This window comes from Mytilus edulis, chromosome 7 (assembly GCF_963676685.1).
Source record: "Mytilus edulis chromosome 7, xbMytEdul2.2, whole genome shotgun sequence".
NCBI classification, from domain to species: Eukaryota; Metazoa; Mollusca; class Bivalvia; order Mytilida; family Mytilidae; genus Mytilus; species Mytilus edulis.
Genome location: NC_092350.1, coordinates 74,980,680 through 75,006,401, shown reverse-complemented (window position 1 = coordinate 75,006,401; position 25,722 = coordinate 74,980,680). Strand labels below are relative to the sequence as shown.

The 25,722-nt window shown below is 30.7% G+C and overlaps 1 protein-coding gene and 2 long non-coding RNA genes across 3 annotated transcripts in view; all 3 read right to left on the bottom strand.

Moving 5' to 3' along the window:
* Positions 1–4,483: 4,483 nt before the first annotated feature.
* The window catches only part of LOC139483429 (reticulocyte-binding protein 2-like), a 41,380-nt gene continuing 20,141 nt past the window's right edge, over positions 4,484–25,722 (bottom strand). The window contains exon 14 of the mRNA XM_071267450.1: positions 4,484–5,109. Within this exon, the coding sequence (XP_071123551.1) occupies positions 4,484–5,109 (626 nt within the window). The remainder of the gene's footprint in view (positions 5,110–25,722) is intronic.
* Positions 8,149–13,301, bottom strand: LOC139482241 (uncharacterized). The gene is made up of 3 exons (XR_011654806.1): positions 12,719–13,301; positions 11,507–11,580; positions 8,149–8,503 (listed from the first exon to the last, which is right to left on the bottom strand). It is a non-coding gene; the product is annotated as an uncharacterized lncRNA (long non-coding RNA).
* Positions 17,578–21,274, bottom strand: LOC139482239 (uncharacterized). Its single transcript, XR_011654804.1, has 3 exons — positions 21,186–21,274; positions 20,758–20,800; positions 17,578–17,613 (listed from the first exon to the last, which is right to left on the bottom strand). It is a non-coding gene; the product is annotated as an uncharacterized lncRNA (long non-coding RNA).

Genomic DNA, 25,722 nt, shown 5'->3' with positions numbered 1-25,722 from the left:
AAAGTCAGATTCAGACTTTCTAAAAACATATACAAGTAGATGGTGAGGGTCTTCAGTATGTCCTGGATGATCGATGCATATTGCACCGACTTCATTGGACACATGTTATATCATTTCGAGACATTACACAAACAAAGACCCTGTAATTGTTTTTGAAAATAATCAAGAACTTCCTTCATTTAAAGATATTACACATTTGGGTAGAACAAAAGACATTATTTTGAAGAAAATCAATTTCACCTCATCTATGACTTGCAAAACTTAACAAAACTTTCATGTCAAACAGTTTTAACAAACCCAATCTTCCTATATCTATCTTATTAAGGTGCTTTGTGACAAGCTACAGGATAATAACATTAAATGTAAGACTAAGAATATGACTCATGAAGCAGATCTTTTGGATTTTACTTTGTCTTTAGTAGTCATAGTAAATGGTGAAGATACAGATCTGTTAGTGTTACTGTACTTATTCATCGTTAATCAACAGTGCAAACAGGTTATTTTTAAATCTGTTACTCATCATCTAGGCTTTTTGGAATAAGCAAAGAACTTTCATTAAAAAAACTGAAACAACAAGATCAATTTTACATGAAAAAGGCTTCATTGAAGCAGATACCATCAAAGCAGGAGAAGAAGCATCCGATTCAGGGCAGTTTCATAGTCTTTGAGTTTGAGCATGGTATAATCGGTGCCAAAAATGGATGTAATAAGAAATTGACATAGACCCTACAGACCATGCAGACTTATGATGGTTGGAAAATTCCTTGTGGAAAACAATTTTGATGGAACTGTCTCCTGCACCTGGTAAAAGCTTTACCATTATAAGATGCAACTGTAAGCAAAACTGCAACACCAAATGATGTATCTAGACAAAATGGTCTTCAAATGTGTTCGGTAGGATGTGGTGAATGTTGTGGTTTGAATCGTTCTAATTATGTTCCCATTGCTGAATCTGACTTTACTGATGAAAAGATATTGTTGTATACATAACACTGGAATAATCTTTAAAAAAAATGTGTCCATGTATCTTGCCATTTACTTTTAAATCATTATCAGGTTTTCGTCAATAAGACTTTTTACCTCTCATTATGCATGGTCAACACGCTGCTCAGTTTAAAAAAAGATAGGTTTCAATAACACTAGTATATATCGATAGGGAATTTATTGAAGAATCAAAATAGCAAAAAATAAAATAGGGGTCAATGTGGTTGTTTTTGAGATATAAGCCATCGGAATTTTGGCGGGAAAATGTTTTCTCTTAATTTTTCATAGCTTTATCATTGGCCAGTTAAAGTCCTCAAAAACTATTAAAAAATAAATAAGATTTTATAAGACTTTTACAAATGGCTTATAATTATGCATGTAAATGATTTAAAAAAGTAAAATGGGAGTTGATGGGCAATTTTTTTCAGGCATTCTAATGGATAAAACCAGAGTATTTCGAAATGTGACAAAAATTCCAAAACATGATAAGCAAACATCCTTTAAATCACTTTTTGGTTAACATAGTATGAATTTAAGCTTTGCCCTTTTTCATATAAAGAATATTAATTAATTTTCGCTAACATCTTTTAAAATTGATTTCTGAAAAACTATGAATTTTATCAGTTTTTTTTCCATTTTCGACAATTCTGGGCCAACTTTAGCTTTTTCTACCCAAAATCAGCTATTTTCAAATTTGTTTAACTATGCATTTTGTTTGATCTGATTATCATTCTATTAAGATTTGAATTTTTCTATTTTTATAGTGATTCAAAAACAGTTAAAATTCCAAATTAGTGTTTTTCCATTTTTTTAACGATTTTTGATGATTTTGCTATATTTTACCCAAAATCACCATTTACCAAATTAAGTATTGCTGTAAAGTTTTGGAATGGTAAGAATAAAGGTTTTTGTCTTTTTTAAACTATCAAATGAACCTCTTTTACCAATAATTATATTTTTGCTGTCCTGTTCAATTCACGCTTTGTAAATCTCAAATTCCAACAAAAATCGGATGTTTTCACCTAAAATTTCATGCTTATACAAAAAAAACTATTTTTTATAATTTCAATTTATAAACACTGTATAACCTGTTGTAAAACTTTTTACTTGAAATGATTATCATCAATAATGAATGTTTAACAAGCTTTTCCCAGTTTTTCTCTATATTTGTCAAATTTTGCTATTTTTCACCCAAAAAATCCATGTTCCCACTCAGATATTTTGGTAGACTTTTATTATGTTACAAAGAAAGCCTTTTAGAATTGAAAAATACCAAAAATAATTCTGTTGCAATTTTTTTGAGGTTGACCACATTTTTCATCTATTTTGACTAGACTATGTTGATATTCCAGAGCGTGCATTTTATAATGATTTCTTTGAAGGAGGATGGGTGCTAACAAGAAAGCTATTGATCTCGGACTTCCAAAGTAAGGTGAAATCGTGACCCTAATCATGTTTTGGAGGCCATTATGGGCTGGTTGACTTTGTTGGCGTTCCAAATGTCGTAACAGCAATCCTGTCTTCTTTTACGTCGAATGTGACCAATCGAATAGCATTATTACCGGTTTTGTAACACGTGTTCTATATGAAGATAAGGTTCTGTTCGACCTTCCGGAGCACCTGGGATTACATGTGGAATTTGTTGGGTGTTAAGTTTCCTATATTGTGTTTTGTGTACAATTGTTTGTCTTTTTTTTTACGTGACATTGTCAGTTTATTTTCGACTTATAAGTTTGAATATTCCTTTTTTGTCTTTCGCTTCTCTTGTACAAAATATAACATTTGCTTAGCTTTCAATATCACCTACATCACCGATGAAGATCCTAATAATCATATCTGCACTAACAATGTTGTTAAAAAAATAATTGGTAACTTTCGACATTAATACAAGTTGCATTTGAAACTTTTTTCTGCTTGAAATTTAAATCAGGTCATGTTATTTGTGTGATCCATCCATCAAGCTCGTCCAGCGGATAACAAGTAAATGTTATTTTCGGCCAATAGTTTGTTATATTAAACGAAAAAGATTGGTTGTTATTATAAAACATATTATATGACAGAATAGGAGTGTTTTGTTTTTCAAATCTTATGTATATTTTCATTCAGACATGTCCTTCATATTTAACGAACTGTTGAAATATATATTTCTTTTTTATATTTTCCAATACTTTTGTATTTATATTCGGATGTAAAGGGATCAGCAAGAGGAGACTGTCGATAGATTGCAAGACTGGATGCATTAGCTGACCAAGTGATTCAAAGTGGGAGAATTATAGGTTACCACATTCTATGGTCTAATTGTAATTGGTCATATTGGTATATTCCTGTGAACGACTTGGATATCAAATATAACCCTTCTCTCAAAACTTGTGACTTTAGTTATAGAGCCAACACTATGCGAAGAATGTGGTCTTATTCTACCGATCACAGACACAAATTTAGTATCTGTAAGTTTCCATGACAATCGAAAGATTTCTTTATGACAATGAGTTTTCTCGATTTGTTTTAAAGATTTTGTTTTCCTTCTTTAAAGTATATATGATTTTACATTTTCAACCACCTTTAAATTTTGTTGGTTCACTCTTTTGTTGTTTCCGTTGATGTTTTTGTTGCTCAGACCGTCAGGATTCCATTGTAACCTTCAAAAGTTAAAACACATAATGAGAGTATACATCGTTTGGGATTATAATAATATCAATCATTTGTACTAGTTACAGTTCAATAACCTTAAGTAGTCTTATGTTTGTACTTTATATTTCTTGTTATAGCTTTCAAAAAATTGTTTAACCTTATGTTTGAAATAATTCTTCATTTGTTTAACCGGTAAAGTTTTCCAAATCAAAGTCATGAAAGTTATGAACTTATATTTGTTGACATGCATGTAAATGCACATAACAATACTGTTTGCATGTATAGCACGCACTCTTTTTGTGATATACCTTGATCATGTTGATCAGAACCGCTCAAACCCAAACAGTAATTATTGTTATGTAAAGTCAGATAGACTTTTCCTTAGAAGACGACGCCATTAGTTTCTCAATATTTTCTTATATCAAAAGGGATTTTAAGAAATGATTGCTAAAAAAAAATGTATTTCAGGACCTAAGTTTTGAGTACTTACCTGTTGTTACCCTCAAAGATTGGCAGATAAAACCTAATCAATGGTATACAAACATTATATAGTACCTTGAACATTTTGAATTTACTAAGTTTGTTATATTAATTTTTTCTGCATCAATACTAATTTACATTGTTGGACGATCATTGTGATGATCATACAGTATGCCATTAAGTATCAATGAGTTATGACAAAATAATTCTACCTAATTTCTCATTTAGAATATCTAAAGTTTATATTTTTGAGATGTTTTGGTATTTCTGATATATGAATTGGAATAACATAGCCTATATCTCTTTTTTTATTATTATTTACATTTTTATGAGCAACATTGATATATCTAGTCAACACACTTTGTACATTGTATCAGTGCCATGTCATCTATTCTAGTTGTCTGTATACTTCTAAAGCCTTTAAACCGTTGCGACATGTGAACAAACATTTTGAATCTTTATAATAAGTTATCTTTTTATATGCGATATTGACTGGTGACATTATGATTTTAATGTTTTTTCCGTCACTATCAGCCTGCCAAATCACACCATCTTCCGAGAAAATTATAGTACCATCGTCATCAGTAGTAACATCTTCGGGATGGAACGGGAAACGTTCAAAGTTATACAGACTGTCATTAGTAAAGTCAAGACATGACATAGTTTTATCTGGGTCGTCTTCGGAGTATACACATAACATCTTGTCGTTGTTTACAGAATGAAGTAATTTGACACTTGGTATGTTCACCACTCTCTGTATTTGTCCTGATAAATCCATTAATCGTATTGCATCAGTGAAGGTCACGTATAATATATCCATTCTACATGTGATTCCACCCGTCATATTTGTTCCTTCGGGAGCTCTTAAATCCGTTACTGTGGTGGGAGCTAGGATAGTCAACATTTGTATCAGGTTATTACTAGGTACTGTAACTGCTATCTTGCGATCGTTGATACGAGATATCCGACTCTTTTCTTCAACTATTCTTATGGATAAAGCATTAATCAATTTTCCTGTCAAGTTAAAAGAACACAATTGGTCAACTAGCAATACCGCTACAATGTCAGCCGCCATAAATGTCAAATCAATTATCCTGGAAAAAGTAGGTAGTACCAATGGATTTTCTAGTTTATATCCGCGGATAACATGGTGATGATAGATATATTTATGATTTTTGTTTTTCATTCGATGTTCTATCACACAAGTATCGCAGATGAATATCTGACAGTCCACGCAATAGCTAGAAATCAGACTATCCAACTTAGTATGACAGTAATTGCACCTAAAAATACAACAAAAATTATATTTCCTAAATTCAAGAGATAATATTATTTATTCTCTGCAGTCACAAGAGAAAAATGCGTAACTGCATCAAGGTAAAAAAAAATATGGCGATAACATCTCTATCCGCTTAACAATAAAGATTTTCCCTTTGGAATATAAATTCATATTTTACAACAGATCACCTATTATTTGAAGAAGAAAAACTGTGAATGCAATCACACATTTATTTTCTTCCAAGGGTTCAGAATAAAATAACGCGTGTAAGGTTTATATCATATTGCACATACAGTTAATAGTTATCATAGACAGCCAAAATCAGCACATCGGAAATCAATAACCAATATCATGGTAAACAGTTAATCGATAAACAGACTCATACAAACATTGTACAAAACACTACTTAGATATCTGAAGATGGAGCCACGTGACATCATTAAAAGCGTTGATGCATGTACGTGCTCTGAAATGAAACTTTTGGTGTCACTATTGGCACAAATAGAGTTGACAAAAATTGTAATGTATTTTTTCACATTTGGTGATGGCATGTTTGAAAAAAGAAATAAATGGATTGAAATAGTACAAATGAAACATATACCGATAATTAAAATCAACTAAGATTGTTTTGACATTCAAATCAATAAACAAAATCTTAATGGAGAAGCAATTACTTATTTTATTACCAGTAGGAACTCTAGTTTCAATACATCGATGCATGCACAGGCAATTAATCCATGATTGAATGTTAAATTCAGAATAAGCAAAATGTGTTGACTCGAATTAAATCTAATTCTGGTTATAGTACGTTTGCATTTATTTGCGAGTTCGTATAATATTTGAAAGGAACATCTAACGCTTTTATACAGCTTGTAACTGGTCCCTTAAATGCACACATAATATCTATAAACTAATGGTGAATTATTGGATAAATACGAGTGTTCATGTTGCGAAATTGACTGTTACGTTGTAAGTTCTATGTATAATTTGATTTAATAGATGACTTCAGCCAAGATGTTCTTGTCAGTACTAATAGAAAACTGTTTAAATGGACATCTATGAGAAAACCATGCAGATGGTGCTCCATGCAAAGTTGTTTGATTTTGATAAAACTTTTCTGACATGTTCAGGTTGACCTTATATGAAAGTCATGCAAGTTTGAAGCCCTTACACTGCTGGTAACCATGGCAACGATAGAGATTTAGGGTATTTCCGAGTTTATTTATAGATGCATATACTGAAATGCATAGATTTCATAGATTTCTCAAATAAAAATAAATACTATAAAACTTCTGAGTGTTTAAATACTTTAATAGCACAGATAGGATGTGTATGAAGTAAAAATCACATAATTTTATTAAACATAATGATATATACAGAAAATAAGGGCGTGGCAAAACACATAAAGTGATAAAAAATATGGCCTTTTCATCATATCACACTAAAGCAGACACTACAGCCCAAAAGTCGCTTTAATTTACCCTAAATGTCAGACATACATTGCATTTTCTTTGGTTCAAAATATGTTGAAGGGATTTCGATTGCAAATTAATTTTATAGATTTTATTGATCATTTAGATAGCCTCCCCCCTTTTTTTTTGTGTATTTTCGCAATAAATTGAGGAAAGTCTCATATTTCAATTAAACCAAGCATTCAAAAATAAATACTTGAATTATACAGTTTGTATTATGCAAAATAGGTAATTCAAATAGAAAATTCAAAGTGAAATGGATTTTTGTATCACAAACAATTGTAAGCATCAGGCTTAAAAAAGGGGGCAGCTGCCAAAAACAATTTTTTTTTGGTATTTTTTTTATTACACATTCCTTCAGTACACTTGTCCTTATTACTTTAAAGAGTAAAATCCTTCCATTTCTTCATAGTAATCCTATTTTATTTATTGCAGCTTGCTAATTACTAAAGTTTTATTCTGGTTTCTCAAAATTGATATGAAATTTAATGTCAAGTTCATCATATTGAAAAATCTTAAGTATTGACATTCAGAATATGTGTTCTACAGGTAAACAAAGTTAAGAAAGTTGCAACCTTTTACTTGCATGCTGGTAACAATATAAGTCATTTTGATCATGAGTACCTGAGACAGTGATGATAAAATCTGAATTTCTATTGTACAAAGGGAGATAATCCAATAAAAATGTCGTTTTTTAAAACCTTAAAATTGCATGTACATATTTATTTAAACTAACATAAGCTTCATCAATTTAATAAAATATAAACATATCTCTATTTGGTTATCTGGTGAGAAAGATAATAGTGCATTTGAGCATATACTATTGGTTTGCTTTTGTTGTAGTACTTTCTAAAATTCTCCTCGAGAAATGTCTAAATTTATAAATTCCTTTTAGCATTGATATATTTTTAAATAATTCAATCTGTTTAAATGATCATAAATGTTATTTTTTTTATAGCATTACTTTTATATTTAACAATCAATGAAGATGATACAATAACACAAAATGATGCTTAAATGCAAGAATAAGATTACTATAAACATACAAAGTAACATAAAAGTTAATTCAAATTGACTTAGCAGCACAAGACAATTGTTGCATTATGTATGGAATTTAGGGACATATTAAATTGTTTCCATACTATCTGAAAAAAATTTACATACATGTAACTACATGAACTACGAAAGGTAATTTACTAATAATTCAATCAATAAAACTAGTTAGTCAATCTAAGTAACAATTTCTGACAAATGAAAATATTTTAATATTTATCAAATGGGCAAGTACAACCGTAATCTTCAATATTGATGACCTTTTTATACAGAAGTAATTTTAGACTTCTTCTTTGCTGATGAGAAAGCCATTCTGATGGTGAGACAGTGAGAACACTCTTAGTCCTTGCAAATGTCTCTCTCTTCTCATTTGTGTTGCAACTGTGTGTTGACTTGGTTGTTGTTAAGACTTCGGCAAGATTCACATTGCTGTTTCTTTCTTTTTTTCAAAGCATATCTATGAGTTCCATTTCAATTTGTTTTTATTTGAGCTTGCAATTTGTTCACACCAACAGGAAAAATCAAAGACAGATCAGAGCCACATTCAAGTATCCGTAATCAGTCTTGTTTCATGAACTCTAGTTATTTTTGGATCATCAAATGTCTGTAAAAGATAATTATAAAAAAATTGTTATCCATTAAATGATTGAAATTTCCTAAAAAGAAATTAATTATTAACTTGGTCTTAGTGTAAATGTGTTTCGATTATCACAACTCTGACATTCTAGTACATAGAATAAGAAATAAAGTATACTAGCTAAAAATGGACCTAAATTTGATTTTTTTCTTATTCCAAGCTGCAGCAAACTTAATTTTAATGAAGTTAAATTTGCAGATTTCATATTGTATTTAATTAATGACATTATGACAGCACAAAAATAGGGAGATGAGTATTGATTACAAATGAGACAAATATCCACAAAAGATCAAATGAAATGAATGTAAGTCCCCTGTACAACCTTCAACAATGAGATTTAAACAGCTCAAGTACATTCTATTACAATGCAGAGATTGCACCTTAATGAGGTTGGTGGTGTTTGGGGGGGGGGGGGGCTAGTATAGACACTACATTCAAACTTAATCCACATGATACAGTTCAAAATTTGAATGTGGTAAAAGAACTTATGATTTTAAAATTGGACTTGTGCCAATATCCAAATTCTAAAGTCTAAAAGACATGATTAGATTTGTCATATCAAAGAACCCCATATATTCTATTTTTAATGAATTTAGACAAAGTTTAAGTTAATCTGAATCAACTTGAAAACTGAGCCCAAATTATAAATCTAAACATGGTAAATGCATGATAACATTTAGCATAGAAAAAAACACCTTTAATAATATTTTAATAAACTAACAAAGGTTGTTTTGCCCCTTTGATCTTTTTTTCAATTTGAAAACAAATATTAAAAATCTAAACATATTTATAAAAAGCTTTTAACCCAAAAAAGTACTTTTAAACAAGAGTGCACTCGCTGAAATGTCTCGCCTTCCTACTAATCATTGCTATTATGTTGATAGACCTAACTATAAAGCTTTATTACAACTGTCACTTAAACTCAACATTAACCAAAGAAAAGGAAACATTGATCAATGAACCATGAAAATGAGGTCAAGGTCAGATGAACCATGCCAGGCAGACATGTACAGCTAAAATTTCTTCAATACAACAAATACAGTTGACGTATTGCTTATAAATTAAAAAAACAGACCAAATCACAAACATTTAATACTTATTAATGGACCATGAAAATGAGGTCAAATAAAACCTGTGTAACAGACATATAGATCATAAAATATTTCCATACACCAAATATAGTTGACTAATGCATAAAGTATTAGAAAAATAGACCAAAACTCAAAAACTTAACTTTGACCACTGAATCATGAAAATGAGGTCAAGGTCAGATGACACCTGTCAGTTAGACATGTACACCTTACAATCATTCCATATAACAAATATAGTAGACCTATTGCATATAGAATAAGAAACACAGATCAAAACACAAAAACTTAACTATAACCACTGAACCATGAAAATGAGGTCAAGGTCAGATGACACCTGCCAGTTGGACATGTACACCTTACAGTCCTTCCATACACAGAATATACTAGCCCTATTGCTTATAGTATCTGAGATATGGACTTGACCGCCAAAACTTAACCTTGTTCACTGACCATGAAATGAGGTCGAGGTCAATGGAAACTGTATGATGGGCATGAGTACCTTGCAAGGTACGCACATACCAAATATAGTTATCCAATTACTTACATTTGACTTATAATAAGAGAGAATTTAACATTACAAAAATTCTTAACTTTTTTTTCAAGTGGTCTCTGAACCATGAAAATGAGGTCAAGGACATTGGACATGTGACCGACGGAAAGTTCGTAACATGATGCATCTATATGCAAAGTATGGAGCATCCAGGTCTTCTACCCTCTAAAATATAAAGCTTTTAAGAAGTAAGCTAACGCTGCCAGCGCCATAGCCAAGCCACCACCGGATCACTATCCCTATGTCAAGCTTTCTACAGCAAAAGTTGCAGGCTCGACAAAAAAATCAAACTAAGTTTAGTTCTGAATCCCTTATACCTTGATGTGGTTCAATTTAAAGATTTTAAGACATGCCCGAAATTAGAAAAAATATGACTATAATGCACTGTTTAATTTTGCATAATATCAAAGAACACCAATTATTCCATTGTTTTATCAAATCAAGTTTAACTTTATTTAGATTTTAACATATTTTATTTGCTCAAAGCAAAAAAGGATTAGACACAAGTAAAACATACCTAAAGTTTAACTTTGGACGCTTTTGACCCTAGCTGATATGGATCATTTAAAAACAAGCCAAAACATTTGAAATTGGTAAAACAATAAGCATTGAAAACAAATATATAATTAATTTTACAGCTAAATTCCTAAGGCATGTAAATCTAAGACTTCGGTTAGCTTGCATGGTTTGTTTGTATATTGTACAATTGCAATTGGCATAACGTCTAATCAAACTTAAAAGTACTCTACAAGAAGATATCAACATTAATTACAAAGCTTGAATTAATATTTATACAATGGAGCAAGCAAACCTTCCAAAGTTTTACTCTACATTTAGTAGGAAAAAAGCTGTAATAATGCTCAAAGTGCTTTTTCAAAAATGAAAAATACAAATGTAGTCTTCGGGTTTACAATATATGCATGTATACTATAAATGAGGATCTGTCAAGCTGACAAGAACACATATATTTTTTTCTAGGTTTAATTCTTATAAAAAAAACAATTTCAAATTGATGAGTAATGAAAATTTTGTTGTGTAAATTGTACTGATATGGCCCTTAATTGATCATAAAATAAGAATTTGAGTGTTCTGTTTGTTATTTTTACTTTTTGTTTACCAGATTCAACTTTTCAAAATTGAAGGGTTAATCTTATTTACTGAACATTTATCATGTTTTTACAATAAATGTAACTGGTCAATTTCAAATTTCTATATATGATTATATTTCACAAATAATGCCACAACACAGGTCTTATTTGCTGTCTATTTAGTAGTCTCTTGTTATGACTTGTTTGATTCATATTTTTATCAATTATATCATATATTCACCTATATGATCTCCTATCATATCTGCTTTCATTTTCACATTATTTTTTTTGTGCTTTTCCATCTTCAACATTAACCTGTTGATAAGAAATAAAATAGTGTATATGTGTGCATTTGCATGATCAGTACAGTGAGTTACATCTACATGTACATTGTACATTGAGTTGGCTTTATAAAATAATGCATTGGATCATTGAAAAAAAAGGTTTGTAGATAAGATAAATAATCTGTGTAAATGTCATAAATACTACGATATCAATCACATCATCAAGTAATTCATTTCTTCAGTATTGTTATTTTGAATTTGTTTCATCTGAGTAATCTGTAATGTTATAATCTCATGTTGCCCCTTCTGTGCCCTTTAATTTGGAATACATTTGTAAGCATATTCTATTCTGATTCTATTTTATTAACTGATAGAAGTAAATACATGTACAAGTTTCTTTCCATGTTTTTAACTGTGATACATGACCTTCACTTAGGAAATATAAAGAAAAAGTCTCACAGTAACAAATATTTAGAGAGAAAAAAACCAAGCTCATAGTCTGTAAAACATGTTTTTGAGTTCCTGTTCAAAGGGTTTTACACTAGTAATTTTGGGGTCCTTTATCATTTTCATAGCTTGTTGTTCCGTGTGAGCCAAGGCTCTGTGTCGAAGGCCGTACATTGACCTATAATGGTTTACTTTTATAAATTGTTATTTGGATGAATAGGCACTCATACCACATCTTCCTATATCTATCTACTGAATGTTTTCTATTTCAATGGGTTATATTTAAAAACAGGGATTTGAAGCAACCATTAATGTTGAATTAGGAGAAAAAACCTGAGTCAACGGACTCTTTAATATTGACAATTTGGAAAACAAACTCAGGGCGAACTTTGTAATCAAATATATATTTTATCATGATTATTATAGATTTCTTGAGAGAAAGAAAAAAGTCTTTCTCTTAAAATTAAGAAGGCAAACACATCAATCATTTAGTTTCAGAAGAATTCTGAATCATTATAAATGTATGTCAATGAAAATTAAATCAGCGTTTGCTTCAAGAAAATTATGAAAATACCCCCCCCCCCCCTTTCTTTTTCTCCCAAAGACAAATGGTTAATGCTCTTCTTCCTATATTTATGAGTTGATGTGATGTTTCTACAGCAGGTCTTTTAATGGTGTCAAATTGCTTTTTTCTAACCAAAAGAAATAAATAACAAACTTACCAGAACCAAATGTAACTGAACGTTTTGCCTTCGAATTTCCGTTGCTAGATTTGCAAGGGTCATGAAAGGATGACAGCAACTCATTTTGTCTTCTTGTCCAATGCAATCCAACTCCTGTCCATGTTTGCAGCATATGCATTTAAAATTATGTTATGTGAGTCTGAAATCTAGACATGATAGTGATAGTCTAGCCTCATAAGTCATGTCTAGACTATCTGATCAGGATCAGACTTATCCCAATGGCAGTGGGAATGTCTTAGCCACATGGTTTACTATGTCGTTGTTACACTCTTTCAATGAAAATAAGTTTTTGGCTACACCATTTTCATCAAAAATACCATAATTTTCTATCCTTCTGCACATTTGTTGATTTCCCTCCTTCTGTTATTGACATTAAATCTACCTTTTATTGTGAAGAGTTTTACAAAGGGAGATAATTTTAGGTATATTTTTCAGTTTTTCATCTTTTATTCAAATAAGCTTATATCAATTTGCAACGAGAATCCCGTTAAGGAATAGTAGTTTGTAGTGAACCATAACTTTTAACAAAATATTGTTTCAATTTGAGTGACTTTTGAGGTTTTATGGACATTTTCAGTAAAGGCTGAATTGAAATTTTAGAAAAACACATTTATGTCAATAAAAATAAAAACAAAAATAAAGGTTAAAATAAGATCAAAATTACAGTTTATTTTAGTAGAAAGTCTGAATTTTAAGGTAAAACTATTTTTTTTGTCATAAAATACTTTGAACTATTCAATAAAAAAAAAAAAAAATGTCCATTTTCAACAACATTTTTCAGCAAATTTGGTACTAAAATAGAATTGCCCTGTATTCACATATTTTGAGATAAATTGTCATTTTTTATACATAGAACTATTAGATGTACTTAATATTTTACTAGGAACCCAAAATCAGCTGAAAACTCCACAACCCCTTTCATAATTTTTTTTTGATTTTGCATGGTTTTCTCGTAGACATCCATTTAAGATAAAGAGACTTCCTAAATTTGAGAGATGTGTACATATATTTATGACGTTAACACTGTCTTTGTGATAATCGTGTATCGATATTTAAACGTCATTCGTTTTACCATTATAACGTGCATTTTTTTAGAAGCCTCCCACACATCCAACGGATAACAACTGTCATATTCCTGACTTGGTACAGCATTTTCTTATGTAGAAAATGATGGATTAAACAGTCATGGTTTTATAGCTAGGAAACACTCTTACCTGTATGATAGCCACATACAATTACATTATATTGACAAAGATGATGTGTGAAGAAAACAAACAGACATAATGGGTAAAAATGTAAAACAAATAGGGATAAAGCAGCCAACATCGGTTATGATCTTTACACTTTAAAACAAAGAAATATGTAAGAAATAAACAACACAAAAAGGCGTACAGACAAAACACAATTTTTAATTTCAAATACGTTTGTCTCAATAAGATTTGTCCACCGTAAAATTATAAATAGCATGTGCATTTTTACGAGACATTTCACTACTGGCAGCAAAATTCCTATGCGATATTAAAAAACTATCTTTAATAGGTATTGGGCCTCCTCCAACTTAATCTTTGTAAGTGAACTCATATTTGATGTATGAAAAAAAGTATCGTTAAATTATTTGAAATTACTGAACTCAAGTTTGTAAAGTGATGTTAATGATTTATAGAATAATAGGTGGTTGAGTTTTTGATACTGACTATATCATGTGGAATATATAGACGAGCCCGTTAGGGCGAGTTGAGATATTCAACATGATATAGTCAGTATCAAAAACTCAACTACCTATTATTCTGTTTATCGGTAATTATGACGTCACGCAATGTTATGACGTCACGCAATGTATTGCCTAATATTTTCAGTGATACAGCCAGTACGCTGATACTCGAAAATATTAGGCAGTAAGATCAAAGGGAAAATATACGAATTACCGATAAAACAAAAGTATTGTAACTCACAAACCTCACACACATCTAAATCATATATAATATCATGAATAAGAAAGCCTATCAGTTGCAAAATATTTTTACCGGGTTTTAAATTATATGAACGGTTCAAATCCCGTCGATTCAGCATCTTAAATCAGGGAAGGGCAGTTCTTATTTATAAGATATGTCAGGGCAATAGCAATTCTGTCTTAAGTATAAGAAATTACTTCAGCATTAAAAACCATCAATTAAATTCAATTATCAAACGATCATTAAAATATCAATGATATATCTTTTATATACCACGCCTTTAATCAGATATTTCAATAAAAAAGTTAAAATTGATTGAAAAAAAACATTGTTATTCAACTATTTATAACCGCAAAACGAAAAATAGCATGTATTTAGTGCTCATAAATTTTGAATCATCCATTTATTTCAATCACAAAGTTGTAAAAGACACTGCAATCTGCCCCAAAAAAAGGTTTTTAGTTGTAGGTACAGTACATATGGTATATACATCAGATACGATTTTGAAGAGAACGTAAAAAAAGCGGAAGAAGGTCATGATTTTAGATGGAATTTAAGATGTGGGATTTTGAAATTCTAATTTAATTTTCATGGTAATGGTAAGCATGAACAAACATCTTTCGAACATTCCTTAAAATTCACTTTGTTGTTTTTGTTGCAAGCATAGATTGAAAGTTATGTTCATGTATATTTAAAAAGTCAACCTGCTAAAAATCAAAATCAATAGATAAATAAATAACGAGATGATTATAAAACTCTGACACACATTAAACTTCTCTTAGTTCATCTTGCATTTATCACTGTATATCAAGTTCAAAATTTTCCAAACATTAAAAGAAAAAAAAACATTTGGCAAAAGAAAGGTAAACCCTATATTTAATGAAATAATAATGATTTGCTCAAAAATAAAGAAAATGTTACGCCAAAAAAAATAATGGTCTGCTTTATGTAAAAAATACTTGAAAACATGTTTTTTAGAAGCAACTATTTGTTTCATAAAAGAGTTATTGTATTTATTGATAGACCATCTTTGTATACTTTCAATTAATCACTAATTTATGTTTTCTAGACTATAATGTCAGTTTTCAGGGTTGTTACTGTGGATTCTAAATGATTTATATTTGACTCTTTTGAAGTTTCCTTAGTGAAACCTTTCTTCACAAATTCAATTAAACGTAGTGACGTAGACGGAGTGTTGCATATAAACAAATTTATTTGACAGATGAGTGTAACTCCTTGACAAATACAAAGCAGGCAACCAAACGAAAACGGTCCTTAACAAAGTACACCATAGGGTCCTATATAATAACGAGGATGACTGCAGGCGCTCAGGAAAAAATGTAATATTCGAAAACAATTTATCTATAACCTAATAAATTTCACTGGCCTACAAACAAAATATTACTTTTTTATAGCCAAACCATCATTGATTGATAAAAGAGATACGTTGCTTTTACACCTATTTTATCATTCTTCGAGAACTTTTCTCTATAAATTCTACATTCTAGCAAGACTGCATATTCTATTTTTTAATAGACGTTTGTTTGTTTGAATTAATTAATATTTTTATTAGGTTGTACATGATTTTCGAAAAAGATTTGAAATAGTTAAATTTTGCTATTTGAACTAGAAGTCACGAACATTACACCTTACAACTTTTTACGATCGGTAAAAGAAAGTACGAACAGAATTTTCGAATCGTATATATATTCTGTAGTTGTATAAATTTTGTGTGTATCGAGATCCGTTATCTGTTTGAGTGTGCAAAACCAAAAAAAAATATCAAGTATATTATTAAAAGAATATTCTAATTTTCAGTATTAAGCTCAAGTTTATATACAACTAAAAATTAAATGGGGAATGTGTTCATGGGATAATGATGATGCTTCCACTATATCATATAAAATTGAAAAGGGACTCAACTGAAAAACGGTACAAATGGCGTTGCCCAAATTTGTACTAGATCTGATTTGTATTGTAATTACTATTGTGTATAAAAGAGGGACGAACGATGCCAAAGGACAGTCAAACTCATAAATCCAAAACAAACTGACAACGCCATGGCTGAAAATGAAAAAGACAAACAGCAAAACAATAGTACACATGACACAACATAGAAAACTAAAGAATAAACAACACGAACCCCACCAAAAACTAGGGGTGATCTCAGGTGCTCCGGAAGGGTAAGCAGATCCTGCTCCACATGTGGCACCCATCGTGTTGCTTATGTGATTACAAATCCGGTAAATAGTCTAATTCGGTAGGTCACAAGTTTCATAACATTTGGTTGAGAACGAAAACGAAAATTAAACAATTATACCATTTGTAAAGTGGTGTAACTTTAGCACATTAAAAGAGACACCACACATATTATATTCTGTGAAAATAAGCTTGGGGTTAGTTTCATAACATTTGCTTAAGGCAGACTAAATTAAGAGAACAGGAACCCCATTGAAATATAACAGACATCTACTTTGACCAACCGGCAACCGAAATGCCTATAAAGGACTAGCTTTAAAACATTCTAATTGCAATAATGACGCTGCTAGTTGCAAGCTATTCGTACAGTACAGTGATGCTATTTAACAAATTAGACAGTTGGACTTATTCGTCCTTTACCCTCTCTGATGTTCAATGATAACGTACTTTGTTTCAAATATTGATCAAATATTGATCATTGGTTTGCTTGGGATATGTGGCAAATCATTTTCCAGGCAAAAAACGCTTATCAATAAGAAATAAGCAAGGTACTAAACCAAGCAGATGTATGCATTTAGTCTTCGATTATGACAGATGTCATTTACATACGAATAATAAAAGAAACATTTTAATGCGGAAAGTATAGAATGAAAACCCATGATTGCTTTGATTAATATAGGAACACTTACTTTGGATCGGGATTTTGGTCAACATCCAGAAACCCTACAACACAATACGAATATTTTAAGTAAATTGCTTTGGTAAATTACAACATTGTAAGAATGTGAGAGATGAACAAACCAATTGTGCATGTTATCTAAATATAAAACCATGGTCCTTCATACACTCATTGAATACTAACTATTGAATATGTTATGGTGACAGTGTTATCAAAAAATAAAACCTTTGCTGCATTCCTTCAAAGATAAACAAACTTTGGTAGGAAGTATGTAAATGTAGAATCTTATAACTAACAGGATATTAATGTTTATGTTTATGGTGACGTTGCTTATCGGCTTATGAATTGAGATATGATCCATTTTATCTTATTTGAACCGTTACAGGTTTTTCAACTTCCTGGTCGTATTAACTTTGAATATCTCCTTTCATTTGGTACTTACATATGTAATTTAAAGTGATATACATATATATATTTAAACATCGACTGCCCTCCTGTAAACAACCTGTGTAGTGTTACACTAAGTCCATGTCTATATTTTGGCATTGTACATGAATGCTTATGACGTCTCTATAATTAACCTACAATCTGGTGTACTCATTGAGTTGTCAGTCGAAGAAAAAAATTAATTACTATTCTTTAACATTTGGATTTTATCAACATTCAAAAATAGAAATTATCTTTATTTAGTTATTAGTGCCAAAAAGACCAACTCATTTACATGACTGTATATACAATGTTTCCCTTCTGAAATTAGAATATCTTTAAGTGTATTTTGTTCAAATCTGGCTTTCCTGACATTGAATATCAAACTTGTGTTGACCTCAAGAAAAATTCAAACCTTTTTAGGGAGATTAAGACATAAATATAGTGTTTTTGTAGTTTCTTTAACGTTCAAACCGAATAAAACCTACGCTTTTCTAACGATTTTATTTAGTAAGTAATCGATTAAGAACTATTACGACTATTCTGTAAAAAGTATTTCACTTTCCGATCAATTATCCCCCTTCCAAAAATCCCCACCTTTAACAAAAATACACATAATTTTGACTAGGAGACAGAATCCAATCATGTTTTATCATACCATTTTGTTCATTCATTTTGGATAAAAAAAAATCAGATCTTTAATACCTTTTTTTATTTTAGTTTGTAGACCTGAATATGAGGAGATGTTGCTTGATTAGAAATGATATACCTGTTTCGGTGTAAACAACGGTTCATCATATTGATTTGCATTAAACTAATAACGTACAGCTAACAAAAACAAAACACATAAGAAATGCAAATTATTGCATCTAGAAAAAGGGCAATACATGGAATACTTATTCGGAACATGAACACAAACAGTATGTCTGGGTAAAACATGTGTTTAAGTGGTCAATACATATCCTAAACTAGGACAGCGGCGTAACAGATAATCACGTAATTGCATAGGGAGGTTACAAGCATTAAAACAACTAATAGAAAAAAAAAGACATAAAAAGTAAAATAACAAAAACAACTCCTAGGAAAATTCAAAACGGAATGTTCCTAATAAAATGGAAAAATCAAAAGCCAAAACACATCAAATTTAAAACAAAAACTGTCATATTCCTGCCTTACAAGAGGCATTTTCTTAAGTCGAAAATGGTGGATTAAACCTACTTTTATAGCTAGCCAAACCTCTCACTTGTATGACAGTTGTATAAAATTCTATTATATTGACAACGATGTGTGAACAAAACAAACAAATATTTTAGGTAAAAATGTCTAAAATAGGGATGCAGCAGACAACATTGTGTTATTATCTGAATCATTATAAAAATAAAAAGAAAATTATGTAAACTAACATTGGCACAATGACACAATGTCGGGATGTATAACTACAGAGCCATGTCATCTGTGAAACAAGAAACACACAAAGGTATATAGGCAAAGCATAATAGAATGAAAGACCAGAATACAAAAATTATCATAGAACAATAACATTATAACAGGATGTATAAATACAGAGACATGTCATATGTATAAAAATGGCATATAGACAAAGCATTCTAGAAAAAATAGAACACAAGATTACAAAATCATCATAGATCAATAACACAGTGATGTACAAGTATATAGTCACGTCAAATGAATACCACCGGAAACATACTTAACAGTTAAAGTAATATTAATAAGGACAAATGAAAGAATACTATTATACGTCATTAAGATAAGAAAAAAACACGTCAGAACCCAGAATCTATATTTCAAGACCATCGTGTATTATTTGTGAAGTTGATTCTGAAATCTTATCAACAAGATCGTGATACCTTATATATTGATCTTTATGATAACACACGACTTTTATCGTACAAGTACCAAAACAACAAAAAAGTTGTTGTATTTAGAAAAAAATGACAATCCGTGTTACACTGACTCGGAACAGGTACACATTTCGTATCCCAGGCATATATAACTTTAGTTCTCGTTTGCCAATTTTTTGGAATTTTGGGTCATCGATGCTCTATTTGTTTGACTTTCTAACATTTTTATCTGAGCGTCATTGACGAGTCTTATATAGGCGAAAAGCGCGTCTTGCGTATTAAATGATTATCCTGGTACCACCTTTGATAACTATTGGAGCGGTGCCACTGCTGGTGGACGTTTCGTCCCCTAAGGTATCACCAGCCCAGTGGTCAGCAATTCGATGTTCACATGAATATCAATTACAAGGCCATTTATATAAATTTACTGTTTGCAAAAGTATGAATAATTCGAATACTAAGGGTTTTCGTATCCCAGACATAGACAACCAATCTTTGATAGGAAAACTGACAATCCTAGTCAATTAAGATTGGAGTCGAGTGCACTCGCACGAGCGGGGTTCGATCACACAACCTCAGTGTTGACTGGCTAGTGATTACAATAGTAACTACTAAACATTTCGGCCACCGAGTCCAAAACTGTAATACAAATTTACATTGTTATATACTAGTATGTATTGCAAAGTCCATCATCTTAAAAACTATTTTTCTTGCATGAAGTGATCGGAAAACCATTTCAATCAATATTTATCAGAGAAAAACTTATTTTTAGTAACACAAGTTGACATTCTTATTGATGATAAGTCTCTATTTATATTTTTTTTTTCAATAAATGATTTATTGCTAATGAAAATCCAAAAAAACATTATAAAAAAAACTATTGATATAATTTCTACTCACTTATGTCAGTATTATAACCCTCCTCGGTGGTTGTAAACTCATCCTGTATACAAAATTTAGATTTGACTTAGGTATTCATGATACTTGTAGAGACATAAACAATAGATATTAAGAAAGTAATAGAAATATATAACTATTAGGTGGGTTTTTTTCTTAATAAATTCCGTAATCGATTTAGCAAATAAAAATACTTTTTACATATAATTTATACAAAGAGAGCAACCCTTAATGACTTCAGTTTTTTATCTGGTGAATTATTGTGACTACATACAACTCAGATAGTTCATTTTTCACCATCGATATTTATCAAATATATGCCTATTATAATTTAAAAAATGAACTTATGTATGCCTCAGATAAATGAGCATGGAAATTAAGTAACATTACATTCAATATCTTCTAAAAATTTGGTAACTGTGTAAAATTACCTGATTATGAATTACATCTTTTAACTTCGCAATCAACTTAGTTCTCTTCTTTTTCTCCTTTAAAAAGTTGTTCAGTATTGCCTGTTTATTCATTAGGAATGGTGTTCCTTCTATCCACTAGATCAAAATGATATTTCAATTCAATATAAGAACTACGTATAAGTAACGTTTTATGTATACATAAGTTTGTTCTTCTGGAAATACAAACACAAACTAATGGACTGTAACTGTTTGGTTCTATTGATGTATGACTACAAAACTGAAACTTCCTAAAATTTCTAACTTTCTAATTTCAGATTTCGAATGCTTTATGATGTTAATTTCCTTGTGCTAATACTCTTCATCAAGTATAAATGATGAGTGCTCGTGAACCGTTACTTAAAATATCCCATTTACAGGTAATTGTTATAAATACGTAAATATGATTGCAACTCTAAAACACCAAGAACAAACTTAAATCCAGAAATCAGTAGAACAGTAGATGTCATCAATGTAGACACACTTATTTTTCTAATAATGGTAAGAGTGCAATGATACATCTTTTATATACACGAATCAGTATAATGTGACTTTTTTCAGTGGCGACATAGCCACAACAATGAGACTCTTTAGAATTTACACGATACCATTGAATTCAATCGATTATCTTAAAGCATTACGATATTCACGCTCACGTTCATTTGGTAAAATGACAACATCATTTGGTTCTGCATTACACTAGTACATGTAACTAATATCCCGTATATTAATGTAACTAACCTTATCTTTTTATTTATCCTTGTGCAAACATTGTTTTGAAGCTCTGCAGTTTGTTTACGTCAGAAGGATTTGAAACCAACAAACAGTCTTAACTTTCACTACCATATATAATAATGATGTAACTCAGTTACCCACATTGTTATGAATGCTAGCATTTAAAGGGGTAGACATGGCATATGGGAGACAACTCTTACACGTGTAATGAAAGTTATTTATGCGTTTTAACATAGCAGTAGTGTAAACAGTGATCAAATATTTATGGTGTTTACAATTGGCTGTGAGAATTTTACAAACAGATCCAGTTAACTGTACATGTTAAACACCACCAAACATTAAATTAAAGAAATTCTTTTTTAAGGATCAATAAGGTAAGGATTAATAGGTAGAAAATTACCATTCATACGTAAAATGCTTTAAAAAGTCACCAATGTATTAAGGGTTCTGGAACGACTATACTGACAATAATGTCTTGTGGCATCATTTAGGAAAAAACTTGGACGGATTATGAATTCTGTTTGCATATGCAGTTATATGGTTTCAGTGCTAAGCCATTAATTCAGAGTTTGTACTAAACTGTATGTCTTTGGTTTTTTTTTCAAATATAATGGGCAATTTTCTAGAAGATATCTGAACATCAATCCTAGTACAAGCTTATGCTAATAGAGAATCAACAATGATACACATATAGTTCTTAGATAGTGTCAGACTGTCAAAACAATGAATTATAATAGCGTTTATTGATGACAGGGGCATTTCGAAGTCTGGAGAGAGAAAAACATACATAATTGAGATATGTCAATTCGTCCTAGAGATATGTAAATTCGTCCCAAGGGTACTCGTTCCATACTTTTTTCTTATAAATTTGATTACAATTATTATTCGGACAGTACAATTTTGACTATTGCACATTCATAGAATGCAAAGACTGTCTGTTGATTGTTTTGTAGGGGGAGGGGAATATTTGCTGTCCCTTAATTTTCTTTTTTTTCTTTTGCCTTGTGAGCCAATCTGTTTAAAGATTTTCAAGATTAATATATAACCAATAAATGTTGAAGCATATTTTGGCAGGAATTACATGTACAACACATTTTCTATCTGGCAAAGTTTGAACAAATGTGTTAACTGAGCTGGTAAGAATTTACACATTATCAATAGTTAAAAACTGTTTGTTTACATTAAGGCTATTGTTATTACAATGATATTCCAGATTTACTTGACAATATGTTTTCTCTATGCATTCATGGAAAATTTAATGACAATATGTGCAAAAACACACAATGATATATACCTATAAGTATCTTTGATAGTTTTATTTCCGCAGATAAAACTGACATATTCAATATACACTAAAGATAAAATGCAACGGTGAATTTAACCAAGACCTCGGCAGATGATGCATTGACCACTGCCTTTTATTATGGTAAATACAAGAGAGAAAAAAATAAACGAGAGGAAATTTTGGGTGTCACAAAACTACTCCCTTAAAATCAGGTTCAATTCCCAAATTTCTACATTTCAAAATGTCTGTACCAAGTCAGGAATATGCCAGTTGTTGTCCATTCGTTTGAAGTGTTTTATCATTTGATTTTGAATTCTCCGCGTAGTTCAGTATTTTTGAGAAATTTATTTTTCAATATCTTTTGAAATTGAAAATACTATCGAGGAAAAAAGCTATGCGTTGGAATCTCTTTATATTTCCCGATATTGATTAACGACTTCAAACTAGAATCTATAACAATCGTGATGATTTCAACCCTCTAATTGTCAACTTTTCGTTTCTCAGCATTAATATACCTGCTCCAGCGTATGGGATGTACTTATCTCAGACAATATGTTATGCTTGTACTGTAATGATTTCATGAGGACTTTAATGTTCCTCTTACAAAACTGCCCAAACAGACTATCAGAAACAACGAATGGAATCGAAATCATATTTGTTAACGCTCAGTCAAAGATTGGTTGACCCATACGATATGTCGTAGTCTCAAATTACTATTGACATGTATAACGGTCCTTCAAGTTTTAATACCAATAAACCCTTATGATCTGTAACAGATTATGATATAACCCCGATTGTAAAATTTCCAATAAGTGTTAATTAACATTGTGGGTTATGCATGAACATCATTAAATGATTTCGCTGTCGATGGCCCCGTTCTCAGATTTGTATATTTTTGTTTTTTTAACCTTCATTTGTCCCTTTTGATTGAGTTACGAGATTTTAACATAGGTGAACTACTGTCGCCTTTCTTTAAATTAATTTCTTTTCAAACAATTACCTAAGGGGTTGGTTGTTCTATGTAAGTATTTAATCTCTCAATCGTGATTTTTTTAGCTTCCAGGGTTTTCCTTACGAGCGTAGTGCATTAATACTATTTTGAAACATATGTTGGGTGTAGGATAACATTGTATAACACTTATACAAAAATGTTGTTGTTTCAAAAAGGAAATGTCTTCTGGATGGTTTCCACGTTGGTGCAGGATAAAATGAGTAACATTGATCAATTAAACACTGCTTGGTTCTAGATCCTATTTCATTATAGGAATATTTAAATGAATAAAAAATAGAAGTTAAAAGAAAGCATTAGATTTCACGATAAAATAAAAATAATCTTGCATTTCCTTGTTTAAATATATAATGTGTTTGTATAATTATTCGTTAATCTTTTCTTGTCAAAGGTAGATAATGTGAACGTGTAAGAGAATGTTTAAATCTACATTACCTTTACTTTCTTTATATATTTCCTATATTTTGCTATATAATGGTCAAGCAATGGAATCTCGCCAAGTTTTTGTAATGCTTGCTTCATATCAACAACTGAATGGTTTAATGATTTACTCGCATCTATAAAAACGTTCAATTTATAAAGGTTGTACAGTTTATTTTGATTAAAGTCAATCTATCAAAAGAATACACAAAATTATATTGTTTTATAGTATAATATAGTAGATTATATTTCCCTATTCAGTTTGTGAATGCCTTAAATAAATGCTTATCAACTATATGTTTAAGACCACTTTTTACCAGAGACAATTGATATAGATGTACGTAAAATATGTCAAATACGGCCTTCATAAAATAATTAAACACATACTACATAGTAAGGTATAAATCGCCTCGACATGACAAAACAATTCAAGCGAGCAATCAAACAGAATGATGTATGTATAAAAAAAAAATGAAGAGCAAATATGATATTACGGCTATAATGCAGCATAACTGTACGACAACCACTAAATCAAAGTGTGCTTCCTTTGGAGCAGTCATGTACAGAATGTGAAGGGTAGAGTATATTTTATTCTGACTTTCATTTTTAGAATAAAATAATTATTCTTGTGATCCTTAATTTGAAAACTGTTGTGCTTAATAGTTTATTTTTTCTTATCTGTTCCGCGAAAGATATCTATTGTCTTTTAATAATTTGTTTGCTGTATTTCCCAACAGTATCATAATATCTAATTCTAAGTTTGAACCTTTCAGGAAAGCTATTCAAACAAGAATAACAAGTGCTGATGTTAAAGTCATTCCTTACGAAAATATTATCGACCGCATTGAATACCTGTTGCATACATGACGACGGTAATGTACCAAATGTTGTCACCACAATATCATAGTATTATACTACTGCGAAGGACATGAGCAAAACATCGGATACAGTGTATCGAGCAGGAATGATTACTCTTCCCGACAATTTGAGGGCAACCCCGATTTTAGGTTAAGTTCGTGTTTTTCAGTCGTATTTTCATATGTAGTGTTTTGAAGATTGTTGTTTGTCGT